Source organism: Bemisia tabaci, chromosome 2 (assembly GCF_918797505.1).
Source record: "Bemisia tabaci chromosome 2, PGI_BMITA_v3".
Taxonomy (NCBI): domain Eukaryota; kingdom Metazoa; phylum Arthropoda; class Insecta; order Hemiptera; family Aleyrodidae; genus Bemisia; species Bemisia tabaci.
This window is the reverse complement of record NC_092794.1, coordinates 63,099,163-63,119,428: the sequence shown is the minus strand read 5'-3', so window position 1 is coordinate 63,119,428 and position 20,266 is coordinate 63,099,163. Positions and strand designations below refer to the sequence as shown.

General features: G+C 34.8%; 3 protein-coding genes across 5 annotated transcripts in view; 1 reads left to right on the top strand and 2 right to left on the bottom strand.

Annotated features, from left to right (window-relative positions):
* Positions 1 to 1,170: 1,170 nt before the first annotated feature.
* LOC109039574 (mitochondrial import inner membrane translocase subunit Tim29) lies at positions 1,171 to 2,234 on the bottom strand. The gene has a single exon (XM_019055108.2). It carries the CDS (start codon positions 1,979 to 1,981, stop codon positions 1,301 to 1,303), a length of 681 nt encoding a protein of 226 aa, XP_018910653.2. The 5' UTR covers positions 1,982 to 2,234; the 3' UTR covers positions 1,171 to 1,300.
* Positions 2,235 to 2,337: 103 nt separating this feature from the next.
* Positions 2,338 to 10,194, top strand: Syx18 (syntaxin 18). The gene is made up of 3 exons (XM_019055107.2): positions 2,338 to 2,597; positions 4,132 to 4,849; positions 6,029 to 10,194. The coding sequence occupies exons 2-3, from the start codon at positions 4,145 to 4,147 to the stop codon at positions 6,278 to 6,280; spliced, it is 957 nt and encodes a 318-aa protein (XP_018910652.1). The 5' UTR covers positions 2,338 to 2,597; positions 4,132 to 4,144; the 3' UTR covers positions 6,281 to 10,194.
* Positions 10,195 to 11,097: 903 nt separating this feature from the next.
* Positions 11,098 to 20,266, bottom strand: part of Tlk (Tousled-like kinase) — a 153,107-nt gene continuing 143,938 nt past the window's right edge. For all 3 annotated transcript variants that reach the window (XM_019055137.2, XM_019055138.2, XM_072296023.1), the window contains 3 exons: positions 19,978 to 20,228; positions 17,030 to 17,137; positions 11,098 to 15,306 (listed from right to left, as the gene is read on the bottom strand). In XM_019055137.2, coding sequence (XP_018910682.1) covers positions 15,064 to 15,306; positions 17,030 to 17,137; positions 19,978 to 20,228 — 602 coding nt within the window. In that variant the 3' untranslated portion in view covers positions 11,098 to 15,063. The remainder of the gene's footprint in view (positions 15,307 to 17,029; positions 17,138 to 19,977; positions 20,229 to 20,266) is intronic.

The window sequence follows — 20,266 nt, the reverse complement described above, 5'->3', positions numbered from 1 at the left end:
TCTGGTAGCTCATTGCAAAAAGATAATGGGAAACTTGTATGTTATCGAAGATATTTTTATTCAGTTCTAAAGCGTCTCCTGAATGTTTGATATGAAAGATTGACTCCTGATCCAAGCCTCTCAGTGGCAAGGTTTCAAAATCTCCACACACACCTACTCCGTTCATATAGATTTCTATTATTTATATTTAGTACTAGATGGAAAAACGAATCACATAATGACTAAAATTATTAAAAAGATGACCAATAAATGGCAAAGAAAACAAAGAAAATTTAATATTTTCAGAAGATTGAAGTATGTTTCAACATTTTGAACCGTTGCAAAGGCATTGAGTGCAGGAAGAGCGTTTCTCGATTGCTATGTCTCAGAATCACAACTAGAGTCTATGTAAAATGAGCGCTGCAACACAAGACTTGTGTGCTGTAAGTTTAGCATTGAAGGCAAATGCAAGAATCAAGAAGGTGGATCCTCTGCTGCAGTCTGAAAATGCGTAACCTTATTCGGTGAGACCTCAAATATTTCATTGACAGTGGGAAAAGTAAATTCATGCATTCCATTGTGGTGTTTCATTTCATCATGTATGTGCACATTGTGGATCTAAACTATTCTTTAGAGAAAATTCTTGAAGAACTGTCCATCAGATTCTTCTAAAAGACATAAATGGTAACTGAGATTCCGAGACATTGCGACTGAGAAGTGCCCTCCCGGCAATCAGCACCAGAATTGAATCAGTGAGAACGAAAACACACCAACTCGAAAAAATGGAAATATTCAAGAAACACGCTAAACTATACAGTAGTTGAAGAAGTTAGCACAAGAAGAATATTTTTGGTGCCAAGGAACAAGTACTTAAGGACACTTTAAAGGTCCAAGATCGAACAGATGCGTTAAATTCAATGACTTTTATGAAAACTGACTCTATAATGAAAATTGAACATTTTTGAGTTACTAAGTTGATGTGTTTTCATTCTCACTGATTCAATTGCAAGAGGTGGGTGATTTTCGAGTTAGATCACCAATTAACTAATCCCTTCACTGACTGTCTATGAAAAGTCTCTTCTCTTAACTAACTAAAATTCGATTTTGGGCAAAGACTATGTAACTTAAATTATATACATTGAGATGAACACCAGAGGCTGGCATTGGAATTCACAAAGTAACAAAATCTGATTCAATTGATAACATTAAAACAATTTTATTTAACAGATCTTTAATTACAAATGATAACAAAACACTCTGCAGTATGTATGTACAAATATTCTACAGCAAAAACAAGTTAAATTCACTTTGGCATGCCATTTCAAGAAGCTACTGGCCATTCATCTGGATTGATATCGTAATCTTCCATTTTTTTCTCTAGAATCCACCAGCGTCCTAAAAATCCAACATCCAATATTCTTTGGTGAAATGAAAAATAATCCAACCCCAGATGAGGACAAATTGCTTTATAAACACATAACTCACTTGAGTGATCATCCAACCAAATTAGAGAAATAATACCTAGACTCATCCACCTTACTACGCGTGCGTTGTAACTGCCTTCAATGAATGTTAAATGATCCGCAGCTTTGGGATTCCTAACACCTGCACCAATTAAACTCATTTTGTTTGCACAAGATAAAAGGTAACTTCGAAACATTCGTTCATCAGGGTTGGTTTTACAACAATAATACAAACTACCGGCTAGAGTACCGTAGACTGATGATTTCAATGGGTTGTTCTTGATGGTTGTTAGACTTTCAACTAAAACATCCTTGTAGTCTCTATACAATGCCTTCCAGTACAACTTCAATCTTGTCAACATCCGTTCCTTTTCAGCGCTCTGGGCGACAGCAACATTTTCACCACTGGAAGCTGCACTAGATGCGGTGCTTTCGACAGTTGTGTTTGAAGCACTTTTGAAAAACCGGGAGTGTGATCGAGGGACAGTGCTGTGTCTCAAGCTGGAGGTAGTACGAAACAAAGATATAAGCAAAGGCATGATAAAGTCAATGCAATTTAAAAAATAGTGACAGGACAAAGTTTCGGAAGTTCACTTGGATAGCTCCGACTTTTGGATAAAAATGTTTGATTTGATGCACTTCACAAAATTGATATCACACTATTATATATATTTTTCTCATACTTGATTGAAGAAAATCTTGTTCCACTGATATTAAGTACTTTTCACTTATGGAGAAAGTTTCGTATTACGAAATCTGGCTTTGCTTCATTGCCCAAAATTGTCAAATATCTCTAAAATCAAAAAAGCATGGCAAAGAAGGTTATGTTTATCTTTTTTGACCTGAAAGCGGTGACGTCATTGACATATTTTGAGGTTAGGTACTCCACGATTGGGCGAAAATCACAAGTGCACAAGTAAATAAACAGGAAGTTCTTCAATCCTTCCTCAGCTTTTTCTTGTTTTATCAAAGTTTCAAAGTTGTTCATTCAAGATTCAACCACTGCCAGCTATAACACGAACTCCAAAGTGTAACTTGTAAGCAGTAGTAAAATAAAACCCATAAATATTATGTTGTTCACAATCCATCCCTGAATTTTGCGCCACATCAGTAAACTGTTTGCTCCACATATTGCTGTCAATTTATCCCTTATACGTAAGTATTTTTCACTAATCTATGGTATTTTTTAAACCACAATAAGTGGGAAGCTCAGTCTATCGATTATTGTTTACTATGAACCACAAGGTAGGGAAAGAACATAAGGATAGTGATACAATCATGTTTTATTATCAAAATTTGACAACACGTTGACGTATTGAACATTTCTGAAATCAGCTCTTGAATGAGAGATAAGCACATATTTTTGACGCTTAGAATTAGTTAATTGATTTATTAATCCAGCTCACAAGGAAAATCAATATCAATAAAAATGGACCCTCAAATCATACAACCACTAATCATTTTATAAGACCTCAGCTGGCATTGGGTCTGGTAGAAATTTTTCTCCTATTTTGATACCCAGCACTCGTGAGTCAGTAAAATCAAATGTAGCACAGTGAGGAATTAAATCATTGGGAATTATATTCAGGTTGCACTCAATTTAATCAAGTAGACTCAGGAGTTTTGCCAGGAGGAAGTTAAAATTTACAAACTAAAGAAACACTGATTTTTTTTGGTATGGATTGAATTTGGACATTTTTGAGCATCTAACCACGTAATATATCAACACAGAAGAATTTGCTGCCATGATTTTTTTCCTACCATGTCTAGTAGTCGATTGAGGGGCTTGGAGGATAAGGCGCATAAGTGCAGTTTTTGCTATTTGAAGTATTTTGAAGTTTCGAAATGTCATGGAGCTTTATGTTGGAAAGGAAGTTCAAACTGACTTTTTGATGCTTTAAAATTGGAATTTGGGAGCCAAATTTTCACAAAACATGCAATAAGACTAGTTTTACTCAAAATCATTAATATCTCAATTTTTTCAAAAACTGTACTTGTGCGGCTTGCCCTCCAATTCCCTCAATTGCAAATTCATTTCTTCCTTACTCTAGCGATCTATATGATCAACAGTCCATTATCAGAGGAGGCACAGATTGTGATGCGCATTTCAGATTACTATCTTGCAAGTATCTATAGAATCCTGAAAAAGCTCGTTCCTGCCTGTTATAGGAAGCTTCGTAAAATACTGTAATCTCATTGTTTTCCTTATGAACTCGGAAAATTTTTATCCATATTCATCTGTTTGATGCGCAATAGAGATTTATTTGATGTTTGATTATTGGAGGTCCAGTTATTTACGATCTGCATCATTAATAGTTCTGAAAAGAATGGATGATTGAAGAATGATTGAAAGATGATTAAAATGAGAAAGGCCAGAAAAGTTAGTAGTTGAATTGGTGAATGTTTGACACACATTTTTTCCTTGACTTATCTAAGTCAGGTAGAATCTATTATCATTCTTCTACCCAATTGATATTTGGTAATTTTTTTCAGTTTAAAGTCTCTCTAGTTAAGTTTTTAGGCCAAATTTTGAATTCTGAGTAACTCTCAATCGATTGAGGAACTTCTGTTCCTAATAATTGTGAACAACCTAAACTCTGCTGTACCTATAGGCACACTGAACCTATTTCTTTCCAAAAAAATGTCTCACGCTCTCCTTTTATGATGCTATGTCTGGTTTTTGTTTCAGATCAAATTCCACCATGGATATAACAGCTTTATTTAAAGCATGTGTTAAAACGGTTCGCACAAAGAATATTGCGCTTGGACTGGGCTCAGTAGACACTGATAAGAATAGTATTCTCTCCAGGAGAAAACGGGATGAATTCACCATCAAAGCCAAAGATATTATTTTACAGATTTCAAAGCTGAAAGACTTTTTGTTAGAGCATAGAAAAGCATACCTCAATTTCACCAATACCTTACCGAATATTGCACAAATAAGTGACTTCGAGAGAGACAAAATTGACTCTGGGGCGCAGGTTATCATTCTTTCTTGTAGAAATATTCTTGAAGATTTCAAGAAAGAAATAGTGTTGAGAAACTCAGAACTCTCTAGTCAAAGATTAGAGCATCAAAATGCTGTCATTGAATCAATAGATGAGTACCTCAAGTCTGTCATTAAACTTTACTCAGAGCAGAAGGCCATTCGAATGAAAAGAAGCATGGACTTGCAAAAAATGTCGAAGCTAATTTCTGAACCTCTAAGTGATGTATTGAATGAGAATGCTAAAGAGTCTCATGAAAATAAGAATATGGAAGGAACAAGATTGCGACGAATACCTTCACTCATTGACGATTCAAAGTTGGGAAGCCAAATTGAAGAGGAGTTAACGGCCGAAGAGTTGCAGATCTTTGAGAATGAAAATGAGCTACTCTATAATGAACTCAACTGTGTCTCAGATGAAGTGAGTATTTTTCAAAATTTTATAAGAGTAGGGATAGGGATTTTTAAACAAATTCTTGCTGGCAAGCTACCGCTTGTTTTGAAATGGTAACACCTTTCAATAAAGCTGCTCTTGGACATGGTTGTAAGTAGCAATACCAATATTATTTGGATTGCATTTTGCAAAAAGGAACCAAGAGCATTCCAATATTGCTAGGATTGTGAAACTTATATTCTTCGCAATAAAGTTTCTAAAATCATGCAAAAAATTAAAATCACCCGGGTAATTTTCTTCCGGAATTTATAGTTTCTTAGAAGTAAAGATACAACTTAATTGGAAGATTAAATTACGTTTGTAAGGTGAAAAAAGTTGCACAATCTTAGCGACATTAGCACTTGGTTCCTTTTTAAAAAATGTAATCCATTTCATTTAGATAGTACAGCCAAGGCATTGCAAAAGGTAATGTTGCTTATTTAATTACTTACATACAATGAAGAAGTTTTTCTGGGCATTGTGCACCATCTTCAGCACTTATTAACAAACATGGATTACTGTAACTAGATAAATCAATATTTTCACACATGTTATCAAGAAATCCAATAAAAAACGGTTAGTTTGACCAGTTGATGCCGATGTTAAAAATTAATCTTCAATTTTTCTGGGACCTTCAATCATCATTCTTAAACTCAAAACTATTTGTCAGGTCTTTTATCAATTTCTTGCTAAATTTTAATGTTACTGTATGCTAATTCTTTAACTTTTTTTTTCTTTTGAATAAAATGAAACTAATCTAGATTGAAAACATGTGATTGGTTCGTTGTACTGCTTGATTTCTTGGTGAATCTATCATTGGGTGTCCATCACCCAGGGAAGAGGTAATGGCCTATTGGTTATCCAAGAAGATGAGGGCATGATTGGAAAATCTAGTGTTACAATCGATCTATCATATAGCTGCATTTCAGCTCAGTCCAGACTACGAACACAAAATTTTAGTAACTAGTCTGTCATTGAGTTTGATTGACATGACTGTGCCAGCAACAATATTGCTCTATCTTAAGATAATGATCACGCGACAAACTTTTAAATGAAAATAAACACTCTAATAGATGCAGATGGAATACTCAGGAAAATATTTTTAGTTTCACTGATTGCTTCCTCTTCTTTAAACTGTCTCTTACTCTTTGTCTCTCTGAATTCCAGGTTCAACAGGTAGAGAGTAAAGTTGTGAAAATAGCTGAGTTGCAGGAATTATTGACTGAAAAAGTTTTGGAGCAAAGCCGTGATATTGAAAGGATTGGAAGCACTGTTATAGGAACCACTGAAAACATTTTAGATGGAAATCAACAAATCAGAGAAGCAAACAGAAATAATGCAAGTCTCAGAGCATACGTTCTTTTCTTTCTGGTAGTCATGTCATTCTCTTTACTTTTCTTGGACTGGTATAATGATTGATGGGAAAGGACTTAACCCATCAAGGTGTCATTGTATTGTTCGATTACCTACCCCGAATGTTTTTTCAAAATGTTGGAAATCAATTGACTTTGTTGGTGAAGGCTACAAATAGGTAATCATCAAGTTGTGCGGAGTGAGATGATGATTGCCACTGTGATTTGGGTGTTATTTCCAAGTACCCATCCGGCCACCATCAAAACCAATGTTACAAAAACGTTACTGCAACAGAAAGTTTTGCAACGATGCTGCAACTGCAAAGTTAGTTTTGGCATGAATGTTGTGAAAACATTTTTCTAATCACTTCCGGATGGGCTGGAATACTTGAAACAATTGCTAAAGGATACGGTGTGTGCTTGAAATGAAAGAGTATAAACTGATTTTTTTTTCTTTTTTCTTTTTTTTATGCCGGAATAAGCTTTAGATGTTCATCTTATGTTCTTTAAGACTACTGCTCAAAAATCAGATGAATTGATGATTTTGCAATTTTGATTCATATGCTTCAAAGCTTAATATATGCATATATGTATATTTGAAAGGATTTATTTGTTTCCAAAGACATAAAGTTAATTATTTATCAGTGACAAGTCGTCGCCTTTCGGTCAAAGTATTTCGAGCGCCATTTGCACCTGGATGCTATATCGAGGGATATCTCAATTTTGTTTCAACTTTTTCTCTAAAACTATTGCACATAATTTCATGAAAATTTCACTGATTAATATTGACTAGGGGCTTATGGGGCTGCTTCGCAGCCCCTTATTTTTCCTGTACACTTTTCACTTTCACATGTTTTTTTTTTTTTTTTTATTTATTTTCATTTAATTTTCTGTTTTGTCTTTGAATCGGGTCTAATTATTTTTTTGAGAGAATAAATATAACAAATGTTTTCAAAAATTGTAATTTTATTTAGTAAACTTTAAACTAAAATTTTGTTTTAATCTTCATACAAAATTATTTTTTAGGTTTTACATTTGTTTTCAAACTAATTTTAAAGAAGATCTTTTTTTATTTTTTAAATACTTTGCTTTTTTTTTCGATTAAATTGTTGATTCTTCTTTTGCCATTTCTGTCCTGCTTTTCTTCCTATATTTCCTACAACTTTGCTCTTCTTCTTTCCTCCTTTTGTCTTTTCTTTTTTTGCTTCTTCTTTTTCTTCTTCAGTAGCTGTTCCTTCTGGTTCTTCTTCTTTTTCTGCTCCTGTTTTAACTTCATCTAATTTTTCCGCTTTTTCTTCTTCGTTTTTTCCATGTTCAGTCTGCTTTCTGGTTTCCGGGGAATGCAGCTGCATTCCGGATGCGTTAAGGGGTGGGAAGGAGGGAGGGACGGACTGAGAAACTGAAAAAAGTACGTTACGTAACGGTAAATATTAAATAAACTTACCTATATATGGATCCTTGAACTTTAAAGCAATAAGGTCCATCACCCGGAATATCAATTCGATTTACAGAGAAAGAGGCAAAAGCAACAGCACTATTATAATTTCTGATACGCTTTATGAAATTTGGAGAATATAAATACTCGGTAAAGAAATTAAGCCATTTTGGCAGCAGTTATTAAAATGACCATTGGACATTTCACCCTGAAAATGGCGAGCATCACAATGATGACAAATTATATTCATTGAACCGACTGAAAATTTGGTAACAAAATTTTCATCAAAGTTCTGATCATCAATTTTATACTTCCGAAATGAAGAAATGAAACTTTGATTTTCTATACTAATAACAGAGTTAAGTTCTTGCTTCACTAAACGAACATGCGAAGAATTCTGGAAAACGCGACCACGTTTTGGAGGACGACCGCCTCGGTCATTGAAAATTTCACTCATAACAACTGTTAAATTTAAAATTAAAATTAGTAAAAATTATTATTATTTTAACAAAATCATAACTGAAAAGTTCAATTTTTAAATTAAAAAAAATAAATCAGAAGAAAAAGGATGAAATGAAAATGGAAATTAATAATAAACATATTTATACACATTGAAAAGAAACAGCGTGAAAAGTTCTGATCGGAATTTTTTTTTTTTTTTTTTTTTTTTTTTTTTTTTTTTGGTATGTTAAAATGAGAAAAAAACTTGGAGGTTATTGACTTAATGAGGAAAAATTGGCAATAGGAAAAAGATGGAAGCAATCATGAAAAACCGTAAAAAAAAAAAAAAAAAAAAAAAAAACGCGGGAAAAGAAAAATGTAAGTTGATGGCAGTTGAGTGTTGGAAGTAACCTCACTTAATGATGATTGTTGAATGAAAACAGCTGATAAAAAGACAGCAAACAGTAAAGTAAGATGCGTAGCAACAAAACTTTTCCGAAAAACAAAAAACAAAAAACCCCCACTTCCCCTCATCCAATTTATGAGTTTTTAGGGATTTAAAAATCGGGGACGAACCCCAGAAAATAATTTATAGTTTTCCCGAAGCATTGAGAACAACACCTTTCAAATGAACCAACGCCCCTCGCAATTAGTACAGTGGTTGATTCACAATTTCATTCTATTTTTCAAATTAAATATTAAGATAACAAAATAAATATTCGGTAAAATTTTCATGTGACTATCCACCAAGTTTTCCATAAAAAATTAGACAAGTCTGAAAAGTTTGGCAGCATGGTGCTTGAGAACAAATGGCGCTTGTGATAGTTAGGCTCGAACTACATTTGTCCAGAGCTTAGTGTACAAGATACACTTTAAAACTGTCCTTTTCCTGATCCTGCCATGAAGGCTTTCTTTAATTGTCCCTCGCAATGTAAACGGTTCGTATTCCGCAAATGAAATGAGCTGTTTCAGGAGTAACCATCGATTGCTGTAACATTGTGTAAGACGCTTATTTTTCAGGAATTTGAAGCAATATTGGTGTATAAATGAAATTGTAGTGCCGTGCTTCTTTAAAAAAATAAATAAATCTTGACACGTCTTACTCCAAGTGAGAGTTCGAGAAGTACCTACCCAAATCACTGTTACCTATGAAAGTTAACGGATACATCAAAAATAAATTAGGACTTTCCTTCTTTTGCTAAATGGCACCAGTTGTTTGATAATAATGTGAAGAATCAATGTAATTGGAACATTTATTATAAGTTTCCTCGGTGCATAATAAATCTAGCAAGTATACAGTAGGTTCAGTTCTTTTCTCCTAGCATATACTGACTAGGAGATGAAATAAATATTATGTCATTGGAATAATGATTTAAGATATTGCAAAATGAGATACTTCAAGGAATTCATTAATAAATTTCTGAATATCAATTGCTGAAAGCAAAAAATGTGTATCTCAATGGCAATATTTAAAAATCTCCAAAATAGGTACTTGTGGCACCACCTCTGTTTTTAAAATGACCCAGAAACAGTAGTTCTGCATTGCAAATGTTGCTCATTTGTAAATGCCATTTTTGCTCTAGTAGAAAACTTATATTGCACTAGAGATATTAACAACGTTTAGCCCGTAACATCTCAGCTTATATTCATCCACTTTACTGGATATTTCTTAGAACTACGATTTTTAAATATCCAATTTAAAACCATTATTATCTCCGGTTTGATTCAGCATTCCTGAGCAATTGGAATACATATTGCAACAAGGGACTGCTATTTGTGGTTTATTTCAGAAACTTCGAATAGCACATTGAACTTTGGAAATGAACTCAAATCTCTTGCCTTTTAAGTCTTTTCTGATATTGGAAACAGCCATTAGTAGGATGGAGCCAAATTAATGCTGTCCAAAATTTCCTAAATACTGTCTCTTCACAAAAAATTGAGAAAATTATTTCTCGGTTTAAGAAAACATGGCTAAAGATCTGCGTGAAATGGACAGAAGATACCGTGAAAAAGATCAAAAAGCTGAATTATGTTATTAGGAAAACTAACTTTCTTAGTGAAGGTTTGATTTTGTAGTGTTTTTCAATACAAAATTTATTTCTCTATTCTTACTTTTTTTTTCCATCCAAAAAAAATTTCCAAAAATCCTGGAGGTGTTGGTACTGTAGGTGACCATCAACTTCCTATGCAGCACTTTGTCATTGATGCTCAGAACAAAATGCCTTGTCTAACTTAATTATCGATTTTTTGCCACTTTCTGAGTGTCTACTAAAACTGGTTGGAGAAACGGGAGGAGTACTCTGACTGTACAATCCTAGAACTTTCCCAAAAAATTCAGTACCTTTTCAACAAAAATATTCAACACTTTTTCGGGGCCTTCGTGAGAACTTTGAAGAATCAAATTTCATGCGGGAATAGAATACACATGCCATAGCCATGAAATTCGAAGTTTATTGCGTATCAACTGATGAATAATTCGACGTATTTCTGTCAAATGGACCTAAGTGCCACATGGTGAGGAAGGTAGAGGGGGGCCTGGATTGGCGGCGGAAACGGACGCCGGGACAATTCCGTCCTATACTCTCAAGGCTTTTCCATGGCGCTTAGGTCCGTTTGACAGACAGCTATCCGGCATTCTAAATTCCTCAAAAGGAACTCAAATTGGTGCTTAGTTCCATTTGACAGAGATACGTCCAATTACAATCCTGTAGACAAATATTGCACTAAGAATCAATACGCAAGGGATTGCATACTTTTCAGGGGCGTCTTAAAATACACAAATGGCACCAGGCAAAAAATTCCAGACCTTCTGAACATTTGCACAATTTCTGTACTTTCTCAGTACTTTTGGACCGCCCTAAAAAAATCGTTAATATTTCCGGACCAGTGGACACCCTGCACGTAGCTAATTATTCAAGTCAATATTGAAATCTCCCAGTATTGTTGAGTTTGGTGGGAAAAAGAGAGAAATTGATTAGTAAGGTAATTAAAGTACTGCTAAGACCAAATAAATATTAGAAACGGATTTATCTTTAATTTCAATATTTACAAAAATCGCTCTAGTATTCACAGTTCCAATGTATATTCTAGATTAACAGTTTAAATACAATTGTTCCAGCATAACATATAGTTTTCAAGACGAGGAAAGTCTCACTACAATGTTAACATTGATTTGACAGGATTGAAAACCGATGACAAGTCAACTTAAATTTAAGGTAAAGAAAAAACACGCACGTTAAATTAAGTCTCCTGATCTTAAGACTTGAATGAGAGTAGAGTTTACATGCTACAGAATATATATGTAATCGCTTGTTACGAGAGAACTACAGAAAAATAGAAAGAGGTTTTGAAGAAATTGTTTTTTAGACCTTTTAAGCCCGTTCCTGCAACTCCTTTATCAGAAAATTTGAGAAATAAACATGGCTAAAATCGTTTGAATTTTTTAATTCAGATTTGACAAAAGTATTCACCACACAAGTGAACTAAATCCAGTTTAAAGTGTATAAAATTTATGTGGCTTAGTAAAAAGAACAAGCTAGAAGATCTCATTAAAATATGTTGATGTACCTCCCGTAAAATAAATTAAAAAAAAAAAAAAAAAATCTGTGAAGAAAACTTTTTGTGCCCACCAAGAATTTGAGAGTAGCATCATGATCATGTGATGCCCTAAACTCAACTTTTTTGAGTTATATGATTGAAATTTGATTTAAAATGAACAGATGTTTAAGTCTGACGATAAAAAACATGCGTCCATATTTCTTAAGAGGTGCAGTTACATTTGCTTGGAGATCATTTTCTGCAAGTGGGATAATCATGTCAGCAGTTTTAATGCAAAGGAGCCCTGCTCAGTTGCTGACGATGTCGTTAGTTGCTGATGTTACGTCCTCAATAATACATGCAAATTTAATTTAAAAAGAAAGAAAAAAATAACATCGCGGATTTTACTCGACCGTAAGTTTTCCCAAAATACTACACCTCTGTCTAAAATTGACATAAACTAATGCTAGTGAGGTATCCGAAAGAGTTGGTTCAATTTTCCTGCATATTAGAGAGGGGAGGATAGGAAAAGAAAAGTTTAATTGAATCCAGCAACTACAAGTAACTGAGAAAAAATTCTATCCTTCACTTCTGGACTCAATGAGATCGCATGCTAGTGTTCCGAACTTTTGAACATTCTCTTCTTGGGAATGATTTTTTGTCTTTTTATCAATTTTTAAACTTAGACAACCTGCAATGTAGGCTGCACAGAGTATCAAAACTTCAGGAAAGAAGAATGGCAGAAACTTTTCCCATTCTCTCTTAAGAAAACCATACTTTTCATTTCTTCCTTCCCCCACAAGAAAATGAACTACAAGTCTAATAAGAGGGGTGAAATTATACGGACATCGGATTTAAAAAAAATGTTCACTCGCTGTACGCATCCATTACTGAATTCTTTCAAGTTTTAGTTGCCAGAAGAAGAAAATTCATCGGATGAGTTGCATTTTAATATATACACGGGGTGAATATTTAGTAAAACAGCATAGGTGAATAACATTGAGATGAAGTCACTTTGGCTGGCACCTAGGTAACATCTACAGAAGCTGTTTTAAATTGGTAAAATGTAATTTACAGATCTGTAGAGGAGGGATGAAAAAATAATAGAGGTCCAGTACCTATGTATGTACAATGTTTGCAATATATCATGAAAATTGTTTGATAAATAAAACAAAATAACCGGGAGGTCACGGATCTCTTGCAGTAATTTTAACTTCCTTTAAGATTGGGGGACTTTCCTCCATTTGTCCACTAAAGGATTTAGGTGCTGAAATCAAGATAAGTGAATCCGCAGTATTGTGATGCTTTGAAAATTCTGAAATATATTTTTCCCCTTTGAATTTGAGCCATTTGGTTGGTTCAAATTCTCACACTCTCGGGCGCTCCTTCCAACTGAACAAATTGAGCTTTTCAAATTGAATTTGAGGAGCAAAGTTTAAGTTAGATTTAGTTGCAGAGAAGTATGGACAAGTACTTTGTCTAACAACAATTAGACCATGATAAACAACCCTAAGAAGTTCCCGAATGAAGATAAAGAGGAAAATAATTTCTTAGAATTTTAAATGACAATGGTCCAGCACCATGTTTTGATTTTGGGATGCAGGGTAATAATTATGTCAAAGCAATGCTGAGAAACCTGCAATATTCAAATAATCTCCTGTTTCGAACGATTGAATTATCTTAGGAGGGTTTTTTTTCTACCTAAGTCCTGTACAAAAAATTTAAAGGTATCTGGTGATAATTTATTTGACGTTCTGATAAAGTTGGCATTGAGGGTGGTACAACAAATTTTAGTTCGTCTGCGTGATTATATACAAAAAATATGAAAAGTATGTCAATGATGATATTTGATTGGTCTAATTTCATAAATGAGTAAAGAAAAGGAAGAACAAAATTAGTAAAAAAGAATACACATGCAAGGATCTGAATGTAAAATGGCTGCGGTGCTAATAATGTTTTGACGAACTACAGTGATCACACTCAACCATTTTAATACAAGGACACAATGTCATAATTGAAAGGTCAAATGCACGAACATGCTCTGTGATTGATCTGCAATTTTAAGAAGAACACTTTGTGGGACCAAATGGCCTGAAGAAAGTCAGACTGGTGTTGTTAATTTCCATTTTTTCCCTGTAATACTTTGAGATTGGCTTTGCTAATACAAAATAATCGATGCTCCACTGACACTAAAAGATCACTATACATGTTCATGCCTGGACCCTTGAATTTTACAATCGATACAAAATGTACAGTTGCCGGATTCACATGCTTTGGCTCTCTCTCTTTCCAAGAGCCTTACTATTGGTAAAATACTGATTGCTCTTCATCCCACTGACCCCAAAACAATTGAGGGATTTCATAAAAAAATTCCACAGGTCTTCTGTGATAAGAGAAAAGAGCAGTTCATATTTAGAGTGGGAAAGATGCTTGTAAAAAAGAATGGTGGGCACATTGAATACAGACTGTTGGAAGACAACGCGGACCACTGATAACTGAAAAATTGAACTTCATAGATAGGAATAATAACTGAATTCATTTCTTCTCAGATAAGGCTCTCCATCTATCCATCGTCAAAAGTAAGATCAGTTTTCAAAGCGATTAAAATGTTCAAATAAATTATGCTGTTACAACTGCCTCGACATAAATTAAAAAAGAAAAAAAAATATATGTATATATACTTTAATTTACAAATATTTCATGAATTGTGACAGGATACGTGCCGGAGGGGCTGAGGAAAAAGAAAAAAGAAATTAACATTGCTTATGTAACAAAAGTATTTAACAATGAAGGGAAAGCAATGTTCTAACAAAGGAAAGAGACAAAATCAATCAAATAAAATGTAATAGGGTGAGCGTCAGATAGAACAAAATTCATGACAGAAACATGATATAAATAAATTCCAAGAGTATCACAAAATTGAATATCTATCTTATAAGTCCAAGAATAACAGTTTCTACAAAGTAAAAGACATTAAAAAATAATAACAAAAAATAATAATAGCCATAATAATATATGATAATATTGATGATAATCATAATCATAGTATTGATGATAATGACGACAATGAGGATGATGATGACGACGATAATAATAATAATAATACACAAGCATGAAAAAAATAAATAAACAAATAAATAAATAATGTATTATTATTAATTATTATTACTCACGATGAATTAAAATAAACCTTAAATATAGTCTATGCTGAGAACAGCAATTAACATTATCATACAAATGTTATTATTTTTCCTTCGCATTATTCCTTTTTTTCTGATATCTTGTTTTTTTTCAATACAGTTAATTAGTATAAACACTAAACAGAAAATATTAATAATAATAATAATCACAATGTTGCGAACCTTTCATAAAATGAATTATGCACTGAAATAATTGAAAAAAAACTAAAAACGTAACTTGAAGAAGCTGATAACGCACTACGACGAACTAGAGGCATTCATTCCGCTAAACATCCCTGTCGAAAATGACGCGCATAATTGCTGCTGTTGTTGTTGCTGCTGTTGTTGCTGCTGCTGTTGTTGTTGCTGTTGTTGCTGTTGATTGTTTGCTGACTGCCTTCCATGCTTTGGAATCGGAGGTTGGAGGTATTCATGTCTTGACAACGAAAAAACATCAATTCTATCTTCCTTCCGATACTGAAGACATCCTCTTATAAAACTCTGAAAAATGATAAGGAGAAATATAAGTAAAGAAAATGCAGAGGGAATCTTGAGATTTCTTTGGTGTTTGCTCTTAAGGGGGGTTGCATTCCAAGCATTGCTGGGAAAGGACATTCAGGCATTATAGTTTGAATCCATCAAAGGCAGCTTGAAACGGACCACACTTAGGATACCAAGAAATGCAGAGCCACCTAAATTTCGAGAATTTTTAATATTATGTTTCTTACAGTCTCCTGAGTCAAATGAGATTCGGAGATAAAATTTTCTACGTGCAAATCTCGAGAAAATCCAGTCTGAAAAGTTTATTTTTCGGCGATTTAACACCAGACATCATGTGGAGAAGTGACACCATCGTTGAGTCGAAGATGCAAAGCCTTTTGTTTGAGACTTGTGCTGAAATTTTTTGATACTAGTCTACAGTAAAACTACACTTCAATTTGCATTTCTCAGATTACCATTCTAATTTTGTTTTTTCAAAAGCAATCTGATCGGTATTTTTACATGAAATTTCCATGAAACGAAACAAAGCTATTGTGGATGTGGAACAACCCGAAACAAAATATTATTTGTACCGTATCTATTGTGACTGCCTGGAGAACAGCCATCTAACTCGAAAAAGGAGCATGGTTTCATCACAAATATAATACCCTAATATAGAAATTCCTCTTTCTTTAACTTTAAAATATATTTTGCAGAGACACCTCTTCCTTAATAATGTATATAATTATAATACCCAACATAATCAAGAGATCAGAGTTGGCAACTATAAACTCAACGTGCAAACTATACTATGTAGTATAGTTCTGTTTATTTGTAGAGAGGGAAATGTTTAAGTTTTGCGACAGTCTACAAAAAAATTATACGGAATAATTCATAATACTGATATACTTATTTGCCTTCGGAAAATAAACTAAAAACACAAGTGTAAAGCGTCAAAGGCTAAGGCCAAAACTCAAAGGACAAAATGTTATGGAAAGGAATTGTCGAAAAATGAATTGTAAGTTAAAACTTTACATTAAGTATATTGGCTTTGCTATAAATTATTGCATTCAATAACTCTAGTACTTTCATTTCTTTAAAAAATGTAAATTACCTCTTTTATAAAACGGAGGTTTCAAATGGATTTTCGAAAGTTAAGAATATCAAGAGACAATTTGTCATAAGGGAGAGAATAACAGTATAGCTGGCGACGAAATAAATTTGAAGATGAATTACTGACATTACTGCATGCTGTGCACAACAAGAAAGTATAAAAGGCGTTACAGGGTTTCTAAAATTTCTGTGTTCCCCATCCTCTGACTATCTGTGCTTTTCCCTCATCCAAAAATTTCTGAATTCCCTGACTTCCCCAGACCTTCAAAAAAAATTTCCGCTTGGATTTTGTTCTTTTAATTGCTCTGACTCTTGTTAAAGTTTGAACGAAATATACACTTCTAGAGAACCAAATAATAGGAAAAAGCAGCTAGTTAAGAGTTATTCGTGCTCTTTCAAATAATCCTAGCTAAAGATGCTGAACCAACATGCTATTCCTAAGATTTTCCTTTGATTTTCCCGACTTTTCCAGGTTATCATGAATTCCCTGACTTCTCAGGTTCTCCAGGGCACTAGGAGACCCCGTATTAAGTGAAAACACTCCTGATAATTGGCAATACCAATCAAGTAAGTGAGTAACAATCCATAAGTTCTTTAGCAAACAGAGATGATGAGAATAAAGATGAATTACCTTTGCTTCATTACTAACAGTAGGTTTATTCGCAAACTGAACTTCCGTTGCTTTTAAAATAGTATTTTCTTCTAAAATAGTTGCCTGAGACTGGTTGTGTCCAAATGGCTGAAACATAAGACAATCTCAATAAGTACAAAGGGATAATACGCTGGGGCTAGAGAAACCAGATAGAGAACCAGGTGCTAGAAATCTTTGACAACAGATCAGATCATCTTGATATCTACGGACGTGGATGGGACTTGAGAGTTAATTGATAAGAAGTATGAAATAATTTCAAGTGGATCTACGCTCCAAGTTTTTTTCATCTCTCTTGTTGTCATGCAATTTTTTTTAAAAACAATATGACAACATATGACTTGTGAAACTGCCAAACCACTTGCGCATCTCCTTTGTGGTGTTATAATAAGAAAATTCAAGGAAGTTGTAAAGAACTGATGTTGAGTAATTTCCCATCTAAAAAATAAAGCATGACAGGAAGTCTGCACTATCACAAACCGAGATGCATGGATTGGGAGTTTCACCAGTGGCGTGGCGTCCATAGGTTCGCAGTAATCGCCGAACACCCTAAAATATTTTGAAACAATTAATAAATTATGGCTAAGAATGTGGGAAGCAATACAGAATACAGAATAGTAGATCACAAATAAGTATCGGGCGCTTGGCTTCCGACAGCGGCATGTGGCGCGGCGGAGAGAGAATAATCTGTGACGCGTGGTCCGCACCGGCTACCGAACCTGGATGATCTACGTACGGTGAGGAGAGAGAACCTGGTTGCAATGATGAAGGGGCAAAGGGTACACGAGAGAGGAGAGGCACCGGCGCGCGGCGCAGAGCAGAGCGTGAGCATTGGGTTCGGAGACGAGTGCGGACCGCGCTCGCGGAGGGAACACAACAGAGAGAAAAGGGAGGGGAAGAGAACGAGAGAGGAAAACCGCTCATCAGTCCAGCTGTTTCCTATAGCAGTGGTCCGCAGGGGTTTCCGAACCGCCGAATTTCCTCTATGCCGCGATTCGCCCTCCGCTTCGCCCCCTGCGCCTGCGGGCCGCATCTCCCAGTCTCCCTCTCCCACCTCTCTCTGCAGGTGCGTGTTGCGAAAATACGTTATCATTTAACAAAATAAATTACAGGAAAACGATCGGTAAAAAGAACAAAATTTCAATGACAATTTACCGGCACAATTTTCACCAGAAAGGGTTAAAATCGTGTTCTTGCGGCTTCATTTTTCAAAAAGTTTCCGGGGGAAACCCTCCAAACCCCCCTTTGAGGAAGAGGAGTGAACCTTTCTGACCCCCCCCCCTCCCCCCCTAAAGTTAACACTCCTACCGAACGCCCACCGGATATAGTCACGACACGCCACTGAGTTTCACCCTCAATATGGAAACAATGCAATAGATGAGAAAATAAAACACTCAGAAGTGGCCCGAATACTATATGTAACAAGGTGGAGAAATGGTGTTGAGTGCACACCATTGCGCGGAGAAAACAAAGCCAAAAATTTTTCGGAAATTCTTGGCTTTGTTTTCCCCGCGAAATGGTGTGGACTCAACACCATTTCTCCACCTTGTTACAATGCAATAGACTGACATAGTGGCTACTCAATTTGGTTCTAACTAAAACAACAAAAAAAATATTCATTCCAAATTCAAAATATTTCATTGACCTACTACAAAAAATCAAAGGAACTCATCATATTCTGATCTTTTGACATCGATGTATCAATTGACATAGCCACAGAGTGATTCCGTTACAATTGGCCTGAGCTGCAGCTACAAGCTATGATACTGGGGGACTTGAGAGAGAGTACATAACTGGACCGCATTTAACAGAAAGGAACCAAGCCACATCAGCTATTGCCTATTTTAACTGGGCAATTTAATTTTTTACGAGAAAACGTTTGAGCGGATCCCTTTGAAAATTTTAAGGAATTTGCTTTGTACTATAGAGAAAATTCACTGAAATTTGCAAGAAAATTCGCAAAACTGTATTCATGTAAAAAATTTAATCAGCCAATTAAATTTGGCAATAGCTGATGTGGCTTGGTTCCTTTCTGTTTAACACGGTCCAACTTATCTTGACTGAATCCAAGATTCCAATAGGATAAAAATCTCAGAAGCTAGAGAGTTGTCAATTGGCAGTCTGCATTTTACATACGAGACATTACGTCTACAATTATTAGACCTCTGGCAAAATGCATATAAACCTTGACCAAAAATTAAAATGCCTCCAAGAATTGTGGCATTAAAAAATTTGGACGATTTTGCATTCAACTGAAAATTTAGGTGAAAAATTTGTGAGGTTCATTTACCTGAATTCATAAGGTGAAATATTATAACTGACATATCAGAGGTAAGTTAAAATTCTGCATTCCTGAACGTGGGTTAACCTTTCCATTACACTCCTTTGTTTATGCTTGGTCCGGAATTGAAATGCAAAGTCTAGTTGCAGCGTTCAGGAAACCTTATTTATGGGCGTTAATTATTGCTTTTTCAAAATCGCTGATGATGAGAACTAGGCCTTGATAATTTGGAAATATTTCAGATAATTTTTCTTAAATTTTCTGACAACCGAGTGCGTAACTTTTTTTCATTTTCCTTTCCGAGTAAAGCATACCTGAATGGAAATGAATCTTTGTTTCTCACCATCCCCTGAACAGTAAAAATTTGGGTGAAAATTCTAGGGGATGTTTTAAAAGTTCCATACATGAAGCAACCTCTGCAGGCACCTGATTTTCGTAAGTCATCATCACTGGCAAATATACGGCAGGCATTATAGTTTTAGGTCAACTTTTAAATGCATTTAGTCGAAGGTATAATAATCGTAGACGTAAAGTCTCATAAGTAAAATGCAGTATGCAAATTGACGCACCCCTAGAGAGTTAGCCAACTGTGAGGAGTTAATAGATTAGATGCAAGAAAGTGAGCAAGGAGATAAGTTCTAAAAATTACCTTTTTGCCGTAGAGACATTGATAAAATATAACTCCAACACTCCATACGTCAACCTTGGAGGATATTTTAGGTGGGTTCTTTCCAACAACGAAACATTCAGGAGGTAAATACCAGTAAGTTCCAGCACCTTGAGAGGTAAGATCCATTCCATGATCTGGATTGTAATTTTCCTCATCCATCACTTTACTAAGACCAAAATCGGTGATTTTGATCTCTCCACAGACATTACCTTCTGTTAATAATATATTACCTGTAAACAATCAACAAAAATATTAGAGAATAAATTGT

What these genes read in the sequence shown, in the direction of transcription:
- LOC109039574 (XM_019055108.2), bottom strand. Translation starts at nt 1,981, where the DNA reads ATGCCTTTGCTTATATCTTTGTTTCGTACTACCTCCAGCTTGAGACAC.
- Syx18 (XM_019055107.2), top strand. Translation starts at nt 4,145, where the DNA reads ATGGATATAACAGCTTTATTTAAAGCATGTGTTAAAACGGTTCGCACA. An exon ending in TCAACTGTGTCTCAGATGAA is followed by an intron (nt 4,850 to 6,028) that starts GTGAGTATTTTT and finishes TCTGAATTCCAG; the next exon opens with GTTCAACAGGTAGAGAGTAA.